The 21,335-nt window shown below is 41.2% G+C and overlaps 1 protein-coding gene across 4 annotated transcripts in view; it reads left to right on the top strand.

Annotated features, from left to right (window-relative positions):
* Window positions 1-2,113: 2,113 nt before the first annotated feature.
* GLCCI1 (glucocorticoid induced 1) overlaps window positions 2,114-21,335 on the top strand; it is a 52,393-nt gene continuing 33,171 nt past the window's right edge. For all 4 annotated transcript variants that reach the window (XM_036402894.2, XM_036402902.2, XM_054517195.1 and 1 more), the window contains exon 1: window positions 2,114-3,020. In XM_036402894.2, the coding sequence (XP_036258787.1) occupies window positions 2,579-3,020 (442 nt within the window). In that variant the 5' untranslated portion in view covers window positions 2,114-2,578. The remainder of the gene's footprint in view (window positions 3,021-21,335) is intronic.

Below are 21,335 nucleotides of genomic sequence, written 5' to 3' on the forward strand. Positions count from 1 at the left end.
GTTTGGACTGTAAGGCTGTGGCATGGTCCTCAGCTTGTTTGGTGCATTTTACACTAACATGCCCTGTGGTTTGGGGTGCACGTGTGTGTTCTTGTTTTGGGGCTGGTGGGATTTTCTTTGTCACACATTTACCTTGTCTTTATGCATCTATTCTTCCTATCCAAGTACCTTGCTTGTTTGATGTGCAAGAACATGGAAATTGTAAAATTTAGCCGTTGTAAAATGGCTAATGTTTAAATACAGACAAATGCAAGAGTTACAGTAGTTCATCCTTATTTTAGTCTGACATAACCTTCAGCATTGGCAATAGCTGGAATGTATCAGCTATTGTTAGTCAAAGGTGCACTTTCTTTCTCAGCTGACACCAGATGATTTTTGGTCTGTAAGACATAACTGTATCAGCAGTGTTATCTGACAAAGGTACAGATGTAGGAAAATGTGCTTACTGCTTAAAGTGCTGCTGATATTACTGTTTGGCAGATGGCTACTACAGGTGAATGCTTTCCAGTCATTTTAAGCCCAGTGCAGTGAAGCAGAAAAAAAATAAACTGGATGGACTTCATAGCTGTGATTAAGTGCAAAATCCTTGGGGGAAAAAGTCTCTACAGCCCAGTTTTACAAACAAATTTGGCTCATGCTAGCAGAAAACAAAAAGACCGGACTAGTGGAAAAATACATGGTTGCTGATTTTTGTTAAAATGAATTTATAGGAGTGGCTTTGTTGGCTGAGCACGTTCACGTGGATGTGCGGTGTATTATTCCAACCCTTTCTGTAACATAACCACGGTGACTGCGTCACATGGTGCCAGTGCAAACAAAGTCTTGCTAACAGCCCATGAATAGGAGCATTTTCCGAGAATACGGTTTCTCATTGGGACTATCGACTGATTCCTGTGCTACCAAGGGAGAAGGATAGCTATGGACAGCTTTGGAGGCAGAGAAGTGCAGTCATCTGAAGCGGGCAAAATAAATATGAGTGTCTGTTATTTAATCAGCAAATGGTACAAGGGGTGCAGTTAATTCTGTGACACTTAATGATTCCTGATTGGTGAGTAGTATCTAAAATAAGAGAGGGTATCTTGTTAAACATTCTACTTCTATGTATATTCCATGTCCTTTTTGTTCTCCTATGTTTGAATCTGAGAGGCCATCACTGAGCTGACTTCCTCCACATAGGAAGACTCCCTGCATTTTCCCTTCTCCTCCATTTGCATCCTATTTGCATCAGGTCCAAAATAAGCACTGTTTTCTTGATGGACTCAGCTCAACTTAGCTTTCTGATCTCACAGCCATGTATTTTCTTAGCTATTAAGCTACTCATCCTAACCCTCATTTTGTTTCTCATCGTTTCAGGTTATGAATTCATCTAATGGCAGCTCTTTTTCCTAGAACAAAAGTACTTTCTAAAAATATCACTGTAAAACTTTTTCTTTTCCTCTTGACGTTCTCCAAAAAGTGTTTTTGGACGCATATTAGGAAAAATAGAGTAATATTCTATATACGCTTATAGGAAATGATGAAGCCACACTTATTTAGACTTTGAAGAACATCTTGATTTTTTTAACGAAAGTAGAAATACTGTCAAGGTTTGATGGACGTGAATAGACTTTGTGGCGAGAAATTCTGGTTGTTTTTGAGCCTTCCCCGCACGGGAGCGGAGTAAGCGTGAGGAGGCCGACAGTCCCCTGGGAACAGGGACAGTGCAAGACTTGGTACGGAGCACTGCCTCTCCTCAGTCAGTATTAAGCCGGCATCCCGTAAAGTCCACTTTGAACTGGGAAGCTCACCCTAGCACCTCACCCAGCGCCCACCAGGGCTGCTCTCCCGCCGTTCCCCCGACGAGCTCCGCATCCCAGCGAGCCCGAGCCCAAGCCCGCCCCTGCCGCCACCGCCGCCACATCCCACTTCCCCCGGCCCGCCTCTCCGCCGCCCGCCACACCCCCGTCGCGCCGCCCGCTCCCATTGGCTGAGAGCGACGAGTGACATGGTCCCCTGGCCAATGGGGCCCGCGCTGGTGCCGCGCTGGCGCCCAATGGGCTCGCGCGCCCACCACCCCTGCCCGTCGCGGCCGGGCGCTGGGGCTGCGCGGTGCCATTCGGAGGGCGGGCGGCGTGGGGCGCGGATGGTGCTGGTAGCGGCTCCCGGGCGCCGGCGGGGGCAGGAGCAAGAGCTGGCTGCGAGCGCCTCCCCCCCTCCCCATCCTTCCCGCTCCGGCTGCGTGTCCCCTCGTCGTGCTCTGCCGCCGACCGCCCTGAGCCGGCAGCGCTGTACGATGTGAGCGGCCGTTGGGCTCGGCAGCGCCCCCGGTGCTCTCGACGCTGGGGCGGGCAGCGATGGCCAGAGCCTGGCGTGGAAGCAGCAGCCGCCGTCGCCGATAGGAAGCGCCGGGGGCAGCTGGGCAGGCGGCGCGGAGACTCCCCAGGGCCGTGCAGCGGTTGTGCCGCCCCGCCCCCTCCCTCCTTCCCTCCCCTCCTCCTCCTCTCCCCGCGGCCGGTGCATGCGGGGCGCTGGGGGCCGAACTCGGGTCCCCCGCAGCCACCGGAGGGAGTGACCCGCGGGGGTCTTGCGCATCCCCGCTATGTCCTCGTCCAGCTCCTCGCAAACCCCCCCGTCCCACCACCAGCCCCCGCCGCAGAGGATGAGGCGCGGCGCCGCCGGGTCCCCCACCGCCGGCACGGCCGGGGGCCCCGGTAACAGCGCCGGGGGAGGCTCAGCGGGGACCAGCCGGCTGCTCCAGCCTATCCGAGCGACTGTCCCGTACCAGCTCCTGCGGGGCAACCAGCACAGCCCGACCCGCTCCCCATCCGCCTCGGTGGGCAGCAACACGGGCCCGGGGAGCGGCGGGGGTCGCGGCGGAGGCAGCCCCCCACCGCCGCCCAGCGCGACGCCGCCGCTGGCGGCGGGCGGTGGAGGGGAGCAGGGCAGGGTGAAGGGCAGGCAGCGGCGGTCGCCGGAGAGCGGCGGCAGCAGGAGGAGCAGCTCACCTGAGAGACGGAGCCCCAGTTCCCCGGTGTACAGAGGTAAAGCACCGGGAGAAAGCCGGTCTCGCTTCCCTGCCCCGCGGGGGTGCTGGCCGGGCCGCGGCCGCCCAGGCTCCGGGCACCCCGGGCTCTTGCTTTTCGCTGCTGGGCTGCGCCCTGCCTTCCCCCCGGGCCAGCGGCGGTGGGACACCGGGGTACTCCCGGCCCGACGGGAGGAGCCCCGCCGGAGCCTCAGGGAGCGGGTCGGGGGGCGAGGGCGAGCCTTAAACCCCCCGCCCCCAGGGCAGGTGTCGTGCCCGGGTTCGCTTTGCCAGGAAGCGGGGGGAAAAGCGCTTCGTCCCGCCGCCCTGCCCCGCGATGGGGGGAGGCGACGCCTGAAATGTCATCCTCGTCTCGGGCAAGGTGAGAATCCTGCCTAGGAAAAACATCCCCGCGCCGGCCTTGGGAGGAGCGGCGGGGGCGAGCCCGGGGCCGGCGGCGGCTCCGCTCCCCTCCCCTCCCCGGGCGGAGGAGCAGCGGGGGCTCCGATGGAGCTGCTCTTGCCGCTTCTACCCTTGGCCTCGGGCTGCTGGCAGCGGAGGTGTGCAACAGGGAAACGAGCCTAAAATTAACCCGCTTCCCTGTCTCCAGCTGTAACTATCTAGTAGGGGTGATAATGAGTTAGATTTATATCTAGGGGTGTCACAACCCAGTTGTGAAGTGTGTGTTAAAACCAAGCCTCAAATGCTCTTCCTTTCTGCAGAGCTCGGTTTCCTAAAAGACTTGCATTTTTGTAAGATCATAGGTTAAAAGATAGGATGTTTCCAAGCGCAGGCTCCAAAACAAGGAAATTCCCATATTGAGGTGCTTAAAAACAAGTCTGTCCCTCGTGATACTTAGTACTGAATCCTTGGGACTGTAAAAAAAACCTCAACCAGTCAAAACCCACTACAAACCAGCCCCCATGTAGCCAAAATAGGCCTGTAAAGTTTAAAATGTAAAATTGATTCCCAGCAAATCCAACTTAACCTGTGTCAGGTTGTCTGTTAAATTACTGAATGTGTTAAAGTGGCAGTGGCCATCTTACCTCCCCCACTCCTTCTGCCTTCCCCCATCACTTGAGCAGTTGAATGAATTGGACTAAATGCACTTTTTATGTTGTCCTGCTGTAGCTATAAGGTATCACACATCATCTCTTTCTGGAATGCTTTCTGTGGTTCGATCCCACTTGCTTTTTCTGTCCCTTCCATAAGTCTTAACTGTGTGTGATTTCTGTGGCAAATTGTGGTCTGTGTTGGATGCCAGTGTGTGTTCTAGCAGTGGAATCTTACCTTCTTTCCCCTTCAGTTTTTATGTGTAGTAAACCCTTGTTGTCTGTAGTATTTGCAACTTGGGCAGATCTGTCATCAGAATTGTCCTACATTGGGGCAGCATTTTACAAATGAGCAAAATGTCACTGCCAGTTACAAATGGACTTAATTTACCCTATGCATCTGCTTATGCAGATGACCTAATTGATTGTCTTATACTCTGACCAGAGATACTTTGTAATGTATTTTTCAAAAAGAGTCTATTTCTGCAGACGGTTTTGCGTGCTTGAAAATGGAACTGAGCTTCTGTGGTTTTGTTTCATTCAAGCTCTCTTTAAAATTTTAAAGATCATATTTTTCTGACTGTATGGAGCACTAAATGTCGATTTCCCTTTTGCCTCCTAAACCTTTGGAAAATGCTAATGGGAAACTAAGAAAAACCAAAGTATCTGTGTGTATGAGTAGTGATAGTGCTGATGATGAGCAGTAAATTATTTAATTATGGGAACCCGGAGGAAAACATTGTAGTGGTGCAGTGTATAAAGCCTACGCTTAAGGTGTATTGGAGAGGGAGGAATATGGGCAGTTACCTGCAAGCCAGAAAAATACTGCAAAGCTGTGAAGTACTTCATTAATGTGTATGATTGTTTTGTTGGAGGGGAAATTTTAATGTTAGAAAGTGGTTTCAGTCTTCATCTGTGGGCTATTTTAGCCTTAATAAATCAGACTATAAATTAGTACTGAATGACTTTTCTGTCATTAGACTTGTTTGAGCTTGCCTCCTGGTGAACTGCGTCACAGAGCTTGATTTGGTTTAATGAGTGCAGTGTATAAAATCATAAACGGTCCGTCGAGAAATGCACCCTGTAATCTGTATGCACTGCAAAGAATTCGTTCCCCCTCCTCCAGGTCAAGCCAGCTGCTGCTGCAGAAGCTGACATCCTTTAGCAAATCCTGAATGAATGAATGAAAACAACGTGATCGCCCTAATAATGACCACAATTGCACACGTCAACAGCTTTATTTTACTGAAATACAGGCACCATTTTCTAGCAGGCGAGAGTAATAAGATACTCTATTTCTTCAGTCTTGCAAATGAAAAAAGGTTACCAAACCTCCCCTTCGTCTGCCCCTCCACAACCCCCCCCCCCCCAAAGCTAGAGGTATTTTTACGCAATTTGAATATAGTTCCATGCCATGGGACAGTATTTTGTCTTTGTTTCTCTGCTTGTTCTCAGCATTTTAGTAAATGATGCGTGGACACTAAAAGCATGTTTGTAGTCTGTGTGGTGATAATAGTACATAGAAATTTGATTACTGAGCTGGAGGACTACTGCAGTAATAATGGAGGATTTGAAAAAAAATTAAATGTTCCATTTTCAGACATGGACCATTTTGCTGTGGCTTGTTAAACAATGCTACTCCAGCTATTTATAGTTGTTATCAGTATGCAAGTCTTGGGGAAGTGGCTTGATTAAGTTTTTTTGTCAGTTTTTCAAAGCCATTTCCCACTGCTGTAAAATGTGAGCTTAGGCTCGAGGTTTAATCCTGTTGTTTTTCTCACCAGTGCAGGAGATGTGTTTGTCTTTGGCTCTGCAGTCTGACTTGGATGCTTGTTCTGGAAACTGCTTATGATTCTGATGGATAGATGTTATTCTCTTAAGACACCTGTCCCTTCCCCACCTCCTTTAAGCCTTTTTCAATATAGATGCCTTGAACTGGCCATCCTGCTAAGCCATTTTGTGTGGATATTTTAGTGATTTGCTAGAGGTTCCTTTACGAAGGAGATTTCTGTGCAAATACTCCAGCTTTGAGCCTGTACAGGTCAGAGCAACTACCACTGCAGGCGCTGACATCACTACTACATGAATGAAAGCAGCAGGGTCTGTTTTTTCTCCCATCATCATGTTTTCTACCCCTTCTTTCTAGTATACTGTAAAGGTTTTTGTTCTGTAGCAACACCCTGTGATTTTAGGACTGAAACTTTCAATAATATGGTATTTTCTTTTAAGCAAATTTGAGGACTTTCAGTTGTTAGGAAGCCATCAATGCCAGTAGCAGTATTTGGTTAGTACTGTTGCTGAATGGGTGAGAAATCATGAATGTTAGATATATATTTTTAAGGTGCTAAAAAAAGAGGGAAAAAGAGAGGAAAACCTGATATCATAGGATAAATCTGCAATGTGCAAGTCTATACCTTTCCTCTTTCTTGAAATGTGTTTATTTCTTACTAGTAGATATTTTTTATAGTGTGTGTTCATGTTTTGGAGAGTTGGCAGCGGAAAAAGTGTCTGGTTGAATGTAACAACACGTGGTTTTCTTAGAGGGAATATATATCTTAGATCTCTGAGTGCATAAAAGTAATGTCAACAGAATCTGAAGCTGTGTGGTTTATGACAAAGGATATTCTGGTAATAATCCAAAAAAGCCAAACCCTTGGACATGTCAAATAAAACTTGCTATTTGCCTGTGGACACATCTTTTAAAGAAAGAAGCAAGTTGTTTTCCTTGTTGCCTTACCTGGATAAAATCAGTAGTGTCTGCTGTTACGTAAAGTAGCTTGTATAAATATGAGAGTGGGTTTCCTGTTTAGTTTCTTTTTTTTGTGATACATTAATATTTTGTATACAAGGAGGGTGTAAATTACTTCTATGATTCAAAATCAACACTGCTCTCACCAAATGCTTTGATTTAACTCTAGTGGTACTGTAATATTACGCCTCATATTTTTCTAACTTTCACTTGCACATTTCATAGAACAAACTTTTTGCCATTCCATTTCCAAATATTAAAGATAAACGTTCGTTTTAAGGGCATATGAAAAATACTATGATCAGTTTGGCTGTTAAAGTGTCTTTTACTTCCCAAAATAACTCCTGAAGATTTGCCAACATGAGTGAGAGAAAGGAATTACAAAGGATGCAAAACAACTGCATAACCCAGTTCAGTGAAGAAGTATATATATATGGTTTTAGGCTAGTGGAATTAGGAGTGGAGTAAAACAACCAAATTTGTTGATCTCTAGACTTGTAAGGGATATCAATATTAAAAAACATCCAAAATTTGTACTTCAAAAGGTAGAACTATTTTATTGTCCTGGATTCAAACCATCCAATATTTCAGCATCATAAGCATTTATACCAGAGATCAAGAAGATCTTGCCTTTATTTCTAGCAAATGTAGGTAAGGAAGTAATTTTTGTGACGCTTCCTATTTCCTGATCCCTGAATAATGCAGTATTTCCATAATTGTATGGCCAAAACAGTTTTACTCCAGCTTTGTCCCTCTTACTTCCCAAAATAGCTTTCATTGGAATATAATATGATGACATAAAAGACCCTGCCTAAATTTGATCCAGTTGTCCTGAACTCAGAGCCTTTTTAGTTACATGTTTTAACATGACTGTAAATGAGAATGGTGTATTAAATGTCTTTAACAAATTATGCTTTATAAAACAAATTAATTGAGCTTCTTTCAGGTGTTAAACTGCAGGAAGAAAAAATAGGAAGGTATTTTCTCTGTTGAACTTGAATAGTGCTGTAGCAAAGCATTAGCTTTGAAGACAGAATCTCCCTGTTTCATGGAAAAAAGAAACTGATTTAAAAAGCATATGATTATACCTGTGTTAAATCACTACTTGAGCTTTAATTCTTATTCTTTGGGCATAAGCAAGTATTTGTATGTTACATATGGCCAAACTGAAGTTACTTGCCAACATCTGTGCATAGTAAAACTGGCAAATACTGAAATTTGGTTTCTGAAATTCATGGTTTTCTGTGTTTTGTTGTTTTCTTTCCCATGGCAGTGGGGTGAATGGAGGTTCTTAAAATGTATTTTAAAATGCAGAGAGGGTAGATCAGTGGAATGTATCTTAGAATCTTACAAAAGAGGCAGTGTTCACCAAGTCTAGACTACTATATTGCAAAAATTCACAGTGGAAAGCCAGTTATTTTTAAAATGGGTTTTGTGCTACTACTCTATATCATTATGAAAAAAATAATAAAAATAACTGATGCAGTAATTTTGAAGTTTCAGTTATGTCTAGAGTTGAAAGCAGTAGTTGAAGCTATGCAAAATGTATTGGAAATAGAGTATATGGTTCTCAGTGTTTCAGTATAAGTGAGTATCTACAATACATTTTAAATGTGACTTTACCCATTGATTAATTATCTTCATCTGAAGAAGAGAATTTTTTTTTTAACCTGCAGTAAAAAATGGAAGTTTGTGTTTAAGTCAGTTGACAGTTACTTCAGTAGAGACCAGTGCTGCCAGCACTTGACAAAACAGGTAGTTCTTCATGGATTTCACATATGTTTTTGGGAAGTTGTTAAAATAGTAGAGTTTAAACATCAACTAGCATTTTTAATAAGTGTCTTTTATTGATGAAAAAAATGACCCTGTATTAAACATTTATAACTGGAAAATTGTGCTCAAGTATTTAACTGTCAACAATCATCCTCTTGCTTTAGTGTTCGTATTTAAATGGATGTTTATGTTAGTCTTTCACTCCTTTTCTGGTGCTTAAACAATGGCTTAAGGCATTTTCAGGCAAGTAAAATATTATTTACATCTCATCATTAGAATATATCACTGCAACTTGTCAGCCTGAGATTATGACCTTTTCCTTTGTGTCACCATTTTTAAGGTTTGGGTCATTGCAAAGTGAAGAGCATTGGAGATGAGGGTGAAGGAAAATGGGCGTTTGTACTTAATAATCAAATTCTGAATAACAATTTTGAATGTATATTCACTTCCCCGAAATTGAATAGTCTTTCAGTTATGCTTTAATTTTTTCCCATCTGATGTGACTTTGAAGCTCATCCCTACCATACAACTAGTTTTGAGTTGGAGCTGAAATGCTGAGGTACAGAAAGGGATCAGAGATTTGTGCAGTATGGATAGCACCCAGAGTACCATGACCCAGGGTGTAATAGTGATCCTTTGGAATGGTGAGTCAGGCTCTCTGGTTCTTACCTTCCTGAAGCTGAGATGGTGTCCATGGAAGCCTTCATCCATGGCTGAAGCTGAAAAACTTGTGCTTTCAACTCTTCCCTGCTCTCCCAGCTGTGTGAGTCTGGGCTTAGGCCCAGAGCTGTTCTGTTACCTGGCCCCCTTGGACTGTCTGGTGACAACTCTGCTCCCACAATGTCTCCTGGTAGCAGGACAGAGGAAGCCGTGTAGCTCCTGTCTTGGAAGGAAGCGCAGGCAGGCCAGGTGTGGCTGTGTTGAGGTGGGCCCTCACTCAGCCTGCTCTCTCAGGCCCTGCAATATCATCTCTGCCCTGGGTGTGTTCATTTCACCTCTCCTCCTTTGGTATATGCACTTCCTAGCTGCTGCTGCTGATTCCTGCTGAACTATTCACCCTGTTAGGTTAGTTTTCTCTGACAGGGAGAAAAAGCACCCAGAAGGTGTGTCTGCACTCAAGCTGTAACAGTTTTCTGCACAAAAACTTGTAAATGGGGATTAACCTAAACAGTTTGTTTTTGGTCAGTGAAGATAGTTGTAATGGGAGGTTTTCATTTTTTGTAGTAGTAGATCTCTTAATTAGCTTTCCATATTAGATATTGTTGCTTTGCAGATTGTATATACTTCCCAGGAGGTCATGAAATGTTACGAGCTTGAGTTTGGAAACCTTAATGCAAAGTACTGTATGGTTAGACTTCCTTATTTAGTGTTGCATATGCCCCAGGGATAAATGATGCCGCTGATGTTGGTGTTTATAGGACTTGACTTTCACTGTTGCTGGTGTTAAATTGAGGGGTAGCTGTTTGCAATGGATGTTGTTCTCACATGAGTGAATAACAGCATTGGTTCTTACGTGCTGTTTATTTTGCACAACTTGAAACTAGCTTTACCCAAACTATGCATCGTTTCCTCTTTAGGAGGAAAGTGTCTCATATTTTGCTCACAAGAGCAGTACGTAGTAGTTGTGTCATGGTGTTTGAATAATCTAATATCCTCTCTAGAATATTTTCTTCTCAATCTGCTGAGAGATAGCCAAAACAAGAATAGCAATTCAAGTGTCTCATTCCTTGAACAATGCTAGTCACCTGTTTGGAGAAGGCCTCAGCCTCCTTTCCTGTGCCCTTACCACCAGGCATCAAGCAGTGTTGTAAACACATTTCTGAACTTCAGGAATTAATACTTATTTCTGATTGTCAGGTCACTGCAAGATGACTGACATTCAAACTTGAATTTGAAACTAATTTCTGTAGCTAAATCAATTTTAATGTTATATAGTAAGTGTAAATCTGTCTTCTAGAAATGTTTTGTGCAACAGTAGTTACTCAGTTGTGAACTGATTAAATGTATGGCAATGTGGGTATTGTTATGTTATGTGCCTTTTAATCTCACATGTTTTGATGTACAACGCCTCTTCTGGAGTTCTCAAAGAAATAATTAGTAAAGGTTGGCTAGCTGGATTACCTGGGTGTCTGTTACATTTTTTAAAAGTCTTCATAGTTAGAAAAGAACCCCCAACATTTTAATATAGGTGCTTAGGCGCAGTACAAAAATAAAAAATCAAAACTCTAATAATTGTTTGATGTTTGTCAGCACTTGGAGACCAGGCTATCATTTGGAAATAACATGTTCTTACCAGGAAACAAGTTTTTGTTATTCAATTCAATTACTAGCTAATTCAATTAATTGTAGTCTGTAAATACAAACCCCACTTCAAATTATGCCATGAAGTCAGAAGTTAGCTATCAGGGAGCAGATTACCTAAGTGCAAATAGACATTCCCAGGTTTGTGAACATGTAGCTCTTGGGGACAACAGTGCAGTTGCTTTTCTTAGATGAAGTGCTGTATCCATGCTGGATCCGAAATGTTGCTGGATAAACCTTGAAAATTTTGTGCTGTGTTCCCATAACTCAGGCTACAGAGAGACAGCATAGAGGAGCCAGCTCTACAAGAGCTGTGAATTTCTGCAGGTATTTAACATCATCCCAGTACCACTCCTTCTGCATGCCATGGTAGAGCTCCCTAGCCCAGTAGGACTAGAAGATGGTGGTGGCTGTAGTAGGTGCCTCAGCGGTGCAGTCTGTGCTCTGGAAAGGTTGGGTGAGTCCAGTGCTGAGTGTCAGCTAGTCAGTCTTTCTGGAATCTGGAGCCCTGGAAAGTACATTATGAAAACCAAGTAGCTTTGCAGCTTTGACTCTGTGAGCTAGATGTTACACCTCCACATTCAGCATATATTATTCTAAATCTTTGTTGTGTGTGATATCTTAACTTTCTGCTTTCCAAAGCAATGAAGAGTTGAGCTGCTTGCTGAAAGTTAAACCCAGATTTACACTGTGTCCCGGAACAGACTTTGACCAGTGTGACTCTAAAAATACCAGCTAACTGCTGAAGAATGCAGAATGAGACTTAGGTTTACACAGTAGCTGGGAAGCTGCCAGGTTAAAGGAGAAGCTGTCTTCACAGAAGTAAATTTCTGTTCAAGGTCTTAAAATCTTCATTGTTAACTGATAGCTGTGTTTGCTTAATTGTGGCAATTGATAATGGAATACCACACTTCCTTTCTCTCATACTCTGATTCCTCTGCTATTTCACCTTCAGTGGCTCCTTTGTTATACCTGATAACCTGCCTGGAATAATTATCTTTGCAATGTTTTCTTCACCCACAAAGAAACCATAAAATACATTTGAACACTTTCTGTTCTTTTCAAAGGGAGCAAGGAAAAGGCCTAATCTGGAAGAGAAGAATTTCTCATGGGCAAAAATGTGATTAACTCGTGTATGTTTAAAAGTAATGTGTATTTGAGAAATGTCCATACAAGGAACTGACTGCAGACACATACTCAGTGTAGAATATTGTCCACGTGGAAGATCCAAATTAACTTTGGTGTTGCTGTAGAAAGAGAGGCTCATTCTTTCAAAAGAAGTTGTTTAGCAAAGTGTGCAGTCCATATATTATTTAAAATATTTAGTAAATCTGTTGTATAGATCTACCTTAATTTCTTCCAAAGAAGGAACTGTGCTATTCAGATGATTGGAGTGGCATGATTTTTCATTAGTTGTGTGTATAGCCTTTAATATGAAGTTGAAGGATACAGGGAGATCTTTTGACTGCAAGATTTATAGTAGAAACTTAGAGTGGCCACATTGAAGATAGGAATTACCAACTGTAACAACTCAAAATTTTGGAGAAGCAGAAGAAATGGGTGTGCTGACACTGTACATGAAGGAAATGTTAGATCTAGCCTTTGTTTGGTCGTGCAAATTTACATGTATATATAGCAAAAGAAGAAAATCCTGCATAGAGGTTTGTTTAAAACTCATACATCTGGAGTAAAGTTTTGGATTTCAGAAGGAAGTAGTTTGAAAATTTGTCTAAGCGGGGTTGCTCTGCTTTGAATAATAGAGAATCTGTTTTATTGAAAAATATTAATACTATTGGAGTCTTTCAGACATCAGAAAAGTTCAAGGATGTGATCTGATTGCATGGACACTTACCTTGAAAAGGCTGCTAGGAGTAAGCAGAGCCTTGCAAGAAAGAAACAGCAGGAAGAACTGAGGAAAGAATGTCATGTTACCAATCAAAAGGTGAACCTTAGCTGAGAGTTGTTAAAGCATGAACAGGCTCGGACTTTGTGCTTTAAGAGAGATAATAGAAACATGCAGATGGAAAAATGAGGAAAAACTTGTAACCATTTGGTATGAAGAAAAAAAGATCTGAGAATGATCTGACACTGATCTGCTAGAATGTATGGTTTCAGAGTCAACTCCAAGGAATAGTAGCTACAGTCTCAGAGGAAATAGCTCAGATATTTATTCAATGCTTTGCACTCACCAGAAAAAAGTCTAAGAAATCACTTTCCATAAGAACAGTGATTTCTAACCCAGAAAGATAAAAAAACCCTAAATTGTAAGGGACCAGGATAATTTGGAATTAGGAATTACCAAGACTGTGATAAATACAGATTGCATATTTCAGATCTCTGTCATTTCAGAGATCTCCATTGCAGGATTCTAGAAAAGCCTATTCAGAAATTGACATTTACCTTCAAATTTCTGAGGCAGTCTTGTTAGTAAAAGTGACATCATTAGAGAATAGATACTTCCTGAGTATAGCAGGTACATCAGCAATGCTGATGTTTTAAAACTGTTGTGTCCAGTTCTAAAGTATGGAGAGCTATTGGTGGAACTTCAGAAGAAATTGGAAGGGATGGTGGAAACCAGGGAGAAATGTTAAAGTGCAAAATGAACTTTCCAAATGGTGTCATGCTAACCTGGTCATTGTGATAAGAAAACTGATCTCCTAGATGGGAAGTACATCTTACCTGTTTAGGCAAATTTTGAAATTAGGGTGATGAAACCATTGATGAATATTGAGGGGTTTAATTAGTACAGAGGAAGACTATGCAAGAAGAGTTTAAGAGCCATGGGAATTGAAGTAATAAGTTAAAAAATTAGATTTAAAAGTAAAAAGTGGAAGTTAATGTATGTGGGTTGTACTCAATCAGAGTATCTTTTCCTCACAGGAGGAGCATCTCATTTGGAAATCCTGGAGGGTGGAGTTGGGTGGTGGTGAGATCTCTGAACTGCCAACATGAAGTAACTGAAAAACTTCTGGGCACAGGTCTGGTCTTATATGAGGAGCACTTGGCTACACAGGGGCTGCTGAGGCATTAAATGCTGTACTGCACGCTCTTTTCATGCTCAACAGTTCAAAAAAGGTAAAGTCAAACTGGAGCTGACTCAGAGAAGGACTCACAGGTTAGGAGTTTAACTGTGTGATTCTAAAAAATCAGAATAGAAATCCAGTTGCTTTGTCAGAATCCAGGTGAGCAAGGAAGGGTATGAGTGGGTGGATTGGATTGACAGTGTAAATATTTATATATTAAACTGTAAGAAGGAACTTCTTTTCCATCAGGAAAAGTTCCTGGTTTTTTTTCCCAGCAGGAGTTGTGATGACAAATAGCTGCTGTAAGACTGACTGTGCTCTGTTTTGAAGTGATTATGTGTTTTGTCAGTGGTAGCTGCGAAGTGGGCTCCGGATTTAGGAAGTTGTTTCTAGTCTTTGTTTCTATGTCTTAACTGATAATGAAAAGATAATTTATTTAATCATCAAAATTGAGCACTCTAATTTAGGCAATCAATTTTAATCTGGTTTTACATTTCTATTTTCAATTTTTTTTTCCCAGAAAAATATATTATTGTTGTTTAGTATCATTTGCTCTAGCAAGGAGAATGCTTTCTATCTCTAATAATTGGTGATCATTATGATGGCATTGTATAGCCTCTGTGCATTGATTACAGTTCTTTGTGAATTTTGATTATGGAAATGGTGAGTTGTGCCTTCTGATTTGTTTTATTCATTATTATGTCCAGCTGCATTTTGATGGAAAGAAGAATTAGATTAAAGGTTTACAAACCCCTCACTTTCAACATCTTGTTAAATTTTAAGTATTGTCTTTATAACAACAACAACAAATCCCTTCAGAGTCATCAAATTTATTTGAAAAAAACTGTTCTTCAGTTACTGAATCAACTGCATGTGTTTATACTGACCCCAGGAACCCCAAGCTTTAGTGCTGTTCTTGGTTCCCAGTTTGGTTCTCAATGTTGGATGCATAGAAGAGATGAATCAGCAGATCTAAATTAATGAACTAAAAGGAAAGAAATTCTCTGTATCTGCTGAAGTGTCCAACAGTTAATGGATGGTTGTTTCAGTGTGCTTTTTCCCAAGTACTTAGCTGCTGAGCTCCAATCAAATTTGTCTTAATTTTATAGTACAAACACTGTATTGAATGATACTAAGTTTAGGTATTTCTGTAGTATTTAAATTTGAAGTAATAATCTTACAAAGAAAAATATATTCTAAAAACGTGAAATATATAAAAATGTGAAGGTTTTGAATTAGTGCTTTTTACTTACATGTCATCCTGCTAGAAGAGTGCAAGTGTGTAGGCTACATCTGTTGAATAAAGCAGGCTTTTGTGCCATGAAATCCTACAGGTCCTATGCATGCCAGCAGTAATCCTTGTTAGAAGAATAGTTTAGCTTTAGTGGGCTGAAACTTTCTGCCATATGGTTTGTTTACTTTTCTTACAGAGATTAGAGCGTTCTTTCTGTGTTTGATCTCTAAGGATAATGTTGATTTTAAACAGGGGAGTTTTGCTGTGGACAAAATCTTACTTCTGAAATATATTCATAGTCACGTTTTACCTGTGCCTCTGGTTGGGGGAATAAGGGACATGAGACAGAGACCTTGCTTCAACATACATGCATAGGCAACCAGGGCTTTCAGTCAATTGTAGGACCAGTGAAATATGCCTACAAATTCATCCATGTGTTCTGTTTCCCCTGGAGTCCATACTAGCCCTGCCACTGTGCCATCCTGTGTGGCTCGGTGTCCTTGAGAGTCTTGCATGAAACCTCCATAATGGAAGGAAATGCCTTAGCCTGTGGGTTGGATTCAGTGACTAACCAGATCTCCTCCCTTTTCAGATGACTTAGTGATACCTTTAAAAGATAACTCAATGTAGTTGATTCCTAAATCCTGTACTGTGGGTCAGTGTGTGTGTACAATTTTCCTTTGAAGGAACAAGCTGGTTTTGTCTTATGTTGTTTTCCCAGTATAGGTCATGTCCTGTCTTGATAGACTTCTGTTTCTTGCAGTTCAGTCTGAATTCTCATAAGCCTTGTCAGGTACAAAACCAAATCGGCCCTGGCTACCAGACTGTAAAACGATCTGTGTGGAAGACTGGCTCCCCTCTTAATTTTTTTTCTCCCTGAAGAATTCTGGATGTAGAAAGTGTATGATTCATGGACCTGGATGTCTGAAAAAATCTTCACTCTCAAGAAGTAGCCTGCTTTCTGTTTGTTCAGTTTTAGTTGTTGGAACCTTGGTTAGATTATGATGCTGTTCTGTGCTGCCTTTATTGTTCCCTTCAGTTAGCATGATGAGAGGAAGTCAGAGTGGATTTTGTCTGTCTCTTTAGGGTAGTAACTTCAGAATGTCAGCCCTCTTCATTTTTAGTCATTCTCTCTTGTGATTTTTAAAGATAGAAACTGGGGGATAATTTCTGAAGTTGATACAACTGAAGCAAAACCAGTCTGGTGCACATAATGCAAACAAGTTTTAAGGAGCTGAAATGTGAAGTACTTTAGAGATGTATTGGAAGGTAACTTGAAGAGACTGTCTCTTCTTATATTCTCATAGAATTATAGTTTTGGTAGCAAGCATGATACTGCCTTTTCAGTGTTTGAAAATGCTAGTATTTTGTTTTGTTTTAAGCTGTTAAAGAGATTAGGTTATTTAATTTGAAATTATGAAGGAAGAGTACCGTAATTTCATGTTTTTTCTTTTCAATTACATAAAAGGGTGCTGTGGGTTTTTTAAAGATCCTATTTAAAATCCCATTTTTTGTTATTTTGTATGAGCAGTACATGGCAAACAGCGTGCTCTTTGTTGCTCTGCACCTTTCTGAACAGTTAATGCAGTCATGCAGCCATTTAGCAGATTGGGTCAGAAACAAGTCCGTCAGTCACTGGCAACTGGGAAATGTCTTTTGAGCCAATAGATCTCTTCTCTGGAGTAAAACTTCAGGGGACCCCAAATCCCTTGTTAATCTTTTTCATGAGAGATTTTGGCTCCAATTACAAGAGAAAAGCCTTCTTGAGAATGAAGATTGAAATATTTTTTTAGAGTGGCCTCTAAATCCTCATTATTCAATCTTTTTCCTGGCAAAGTCATAGAGACAAGTTCTGCAAATTAAACATGCACCAGTTTGACCATCTACCTACATAATCAGAGCAGGAGAGACCAATCTGATACACATTCAGGTATCAGTACCCTGTCACTATATACGTGCTTAAAAAGCAAGCAAAAAAAAAAACCAAACAAACCTCTCCTGACCAGACTCTTGAGAGACAGAGTTCTCTTGAATCCAGAAGTCTGCTTTTATGGTACTCAGGGAATCACTGTCCAAAGGAAGCAAGAGCAAAGGGTATCCCTTTTTCATGCTTTTACAAGGTGTAACAGGAGAGGGGACTTTTAATTAGGTGTAGGACAGTCATCAGTAGCTGCTGTGGGAAATGTGACTTAAGTGATGCCAGGCATCATTTACTGTGGGTCACCATTCCTCAATATTCAACTTCCCATTTCTAGTTTTTGATTTCCTAGACTATATTCCCACATAATTCATTATTTAAGAAGCACTCACACAGGGACTTCAGCATCTCCTTGGGTTAGTAGATTGTTGTAAATTTCTTGTCAGATCTGATAGGAATGTCCTAGAAATATCTGATACTATTTTATGTTAGTATATGCAGTCTCTGAATATCCTTTGGGCCAGACTATTTGAACTCTGACTTTGTGGCTCTTGCAAAAAGAGTCTTAAGCAGACTGGGCTATCCATCATAGTGAGTCTTCCCAGGAGTATTTTTGGAGAAAATTCTTTTGAAGTTAGTATTTATTTCCTAGATAAAATCTGAAATTCTTCAAGAATGGATGAGTCCTAAGCTTGGGACTCATTTCGTGAGTAGCTTGTGACCAGAAGGTTGTGCAGGGTGCTAGCAACTAAACTGAAGAGAAACAACATCTCATGAAAATGATTGGGGAATTTAATACTGATATTTCATGGTCTCAGGTTAATAGTTTGACTTAAAGAACTTTCAAGAAAAGAAATTAGGAAATTACTGCAAGAATATTGTCTAATCTTTTGACACGACAGTGTAACAATTAGCTGACATCAAAAGTGAGATGACAGTACTCTTAGTTTTGGAGAAGAATGAATTTTATTTTTATTTCATCTTTTTCACTCAGTTTGAGAGGAAGTCTGTGTTATCTGAGATTCTCAGGATAATTTTAGTCCTTTAAAATCAGTTATATCTATGCAAGTACATGAGTGGAAAAGTTCTGGCCAAATTTGAACTGGATTTGCTAACTGTTGGAAGAAACATGGGAAGAAAAGATGTTGACAGATTAGATCTGGTGGATTGAGCTGAACCAGTTTTTTTACTGCTACCAATGCTGGCTGTCAGTCTTGCTGTTCTGTTGCAGGTGATTTTCCTCGTTGCACATGTGGCACAAAACTATTTAAGCTAAAAATGGACTATGAACTTGGCTTTCAGATTATGTGCAGGTTAGCTGCCCCTATCCTAGATGGGAATGCAAGCTCTTCATTTTAGAGCTGCAGCAGATGGTTTTATTTGAGCCCCCTGTCCTTTTCAAAAGAGCTGTCGTGTTAGGCTCTTACTGAATTACATTTTGCTGTCAGAGAAATGGAAGCCTTTTTTCAGTCAGCCTAGGTGGTATAACTAGAATTCTCTTTGCTCTCAATGCAGCATGCAGAATCATGATTTCATGCAGGTTATTTTAGTTGATTCCTGCCGGGAGGTAGGATCTCGCCGAATTTTGCCAGCTGTAGTATTCAGGTGGACCATTGTGTCACTTTGTGGAACATTCATAGCTAGAATGGTGTAGCAATTTGTCCTAAATACATGCCATTAAAACTTGTGGCATACTTTAAATAGCACATAGAATCACAGAATATTCTGAGTTGGGTCTCACAAGCATCATAGAGTCCCAGTCTTAAGAGAACAGCCATACAGGGATCAAACCTACAACCTGGACATCATCGTCATGCTCTAATCAACCAAGCTAATCTCAGTGGCCATGAGGTATTTTGCCTTGCTGCAAGATATCTCTTGCTTTTCTTATTTCTAGATAACTTCCTCAGGTAATGTTACACTGCTTAAGTGCTGTGATCTTAAGTTTGCATATTCTGGAGGTAGGGCTGATTTTCCTATGAGATGTCTCACTTGTCACTAGAACAACAGAATGCTTTGACTTACTGCTGCAGTAAAATCCATTCATGCTCTTGGGATATTGTCAGATGAGTTTCAGTCTGAAACTTGGATAAAATTAGTCTGTAACTTTAGAGATTTCTTAATATTGTTGAAGCCTTTCTGAATGCTGAAGTCTGTTGGCTATCTTCAGGAACTGTTGAAGCACTTCAACTGTTTTGATTCTCTGAGAAAACTGGAGCATGAAGTTTCCAACCAGAGAGGGTGATTTGGGCTGGAGAAGGGTATTCATTATAGTAGCATCAACATTCCATTGATAATGAAAATTTGGGAAGTGTCATGTAGTAGCTTCCTGGATAGTGGGAAGCCAGATGTATGATGAGGTGAAAAAAAGCAAGATTAAGAAATAAACCCTAAGAGCAGTTCTAATATTTAGAAAACTACTTAAGCTGATCTGATCTGCCACTGTTGGGGTCCAGTACAGTGATGCTCTCCAGGGCATCCCATGATGTTTGAGTAAATTACTATACAAGACACTTTGTCAAATGCTAATTTGCAAAAGTTCCTTCAAATGTCATGCTTATAGATCCCTTCTCTTTTATTTTTTGTTCTTATGATACATCATAAGAGGTGAGGAACCAAAACTGTTACTGAACAGACCACAGGGCTGCTGCTCTTCTAGCTCTCCTGGTGGTTTCTGCCCATTATGTTGTGCCAACTCTGCTGTAATGGGGAAAACCCTGTGTTTATGACTTTAGGAGGTGCACTTTAGTTTTCATTATGTTTAAGTCAGTGAATTATTTTGCCAGGTGGACTCACACATCTGTCTGTGCATGCCATCTCAAAGGAGATGGAGGGAGTGCAGACGATGGTGGAATAGGGATGGCATTAAGTCCATGTCAAAAAAGATGGAAGGAGCACAGACAGCAGTGGAATAGGGATGACATTAAATTAGCATTAACTTGAATTGGCTTATGCAATTGAGAAGTGGTTTATTTGCTTAATTCAGAGAACCATTGATGAATAGTAGGGACTTTGGAAAACACATCTTGAACTTTTTCTTCTCTCAGTTTTAAGTCTTGACAATGTCTTGCAGTCCACTTGCAAGATGCCCATGGAAAAACAAAACAAGTAATTTTTGGTGGTGTTGATTTCTCTTCAGTTTTAATGGCATTATTTTAGTTATTAATGTTGGGATTTCTGTTGCCTTTCCTCTTTAGGGTGTAGAACAAGTTACAAACCTTAGCTAATTGTCTGGTTGTATATATTTTGTTGTGTCTTTTGGGCTTATGTTTTCTTGAGTTTAGTCCTTACTTCCTCATCTTCAAACATTATCTTGTGCATTGTTTCTGACTTGTTTTAAAAGGTGTTTTTTGAGCAACTTTCAAAACTTGGGCTGAGAGAGCAGCATAGTGCCATAGCATGACAGGGAAGCTTGGAAGAATTCTTTGTAGCTTTTTACCCATTTGGTACACTTGTGTTTCAGTGCAAATGTAAACACTACTTTAATTTTTGAAGTTTGTCATCTCTGTTTTGAATTTCAGACTTATTTACTTTTAATAGTTCAAGGATCTTTCTTAAAATGCAGATTTGTCACAATTGGAATCCTATAAGGATAGGTCTGTTAGAAATGCTAGAGGTTTGATTTATAGCTAAGGCAGTCAGAATAATTATAGTATAAAAGTCAGCATGATACATTACATCATGTCCAATTCACAGCATTATTTAGAACCCTTCACCTAAAATGAGTAGCTAATGCAGTGTTTCAGCAAGTCTATATATTTGTCTAAAATGGTCTGGTTTAACAGTGTCTTCATCTGTCATACTATAACCATACTGTATAGTGCAAGCTATACCCTAATTGTGCTGAATGCTGTATATCACATTGATGATGAACTCTGCCTTTTGAGATCCATCAGTCCTAGGTGATACACAAATAGAAAATATTTGTGAAGGCCAGTGGCCATGTTTGGACTCAGAAGTGTGCCAGCAGGTCTGCTCTGTTCTGAGCTGTCAGTAGGCTTTTAGTGGGTCAGATTAGTGCATGGCACCTGATTAACTTGGAAGTTATCTCACTTGTGAATTTCTTTTAGTAGGAGTGAGCAGAACAAACAGTAGCTGCCATGTAGGGCTTAGGTTGGCTAATGTGAAGTCTAGAAGATGAGTATGTGAAGTAATTTTGCCTAAAGGACAAAGCAGACAAAGATAATCCAGAGAGCATGCCATAAAATTCTGTTCTTTCCCACATCAATCTCGTGAATCACCCTGCACTTTGCTCTCCAAATGAAATGCAAGAAAAAGTGTTCC

This window comes from Molothrus ater, chromosome 1 (assembly GCF_012460135.2).
Source record: "Molothrus ater isolate BHLD 08-10-18 breed brown headed cowbird chromosome 1, BPBGC_Mater_1.1, whole genome shotgun sequence".
Classification (NCBI taxonomy): domain Eukaryota; kingdom Metazoa; phylum Chordata; class Aves; order Passeriformes; family Icteridae; genus Molothrus; species Molothrus ater.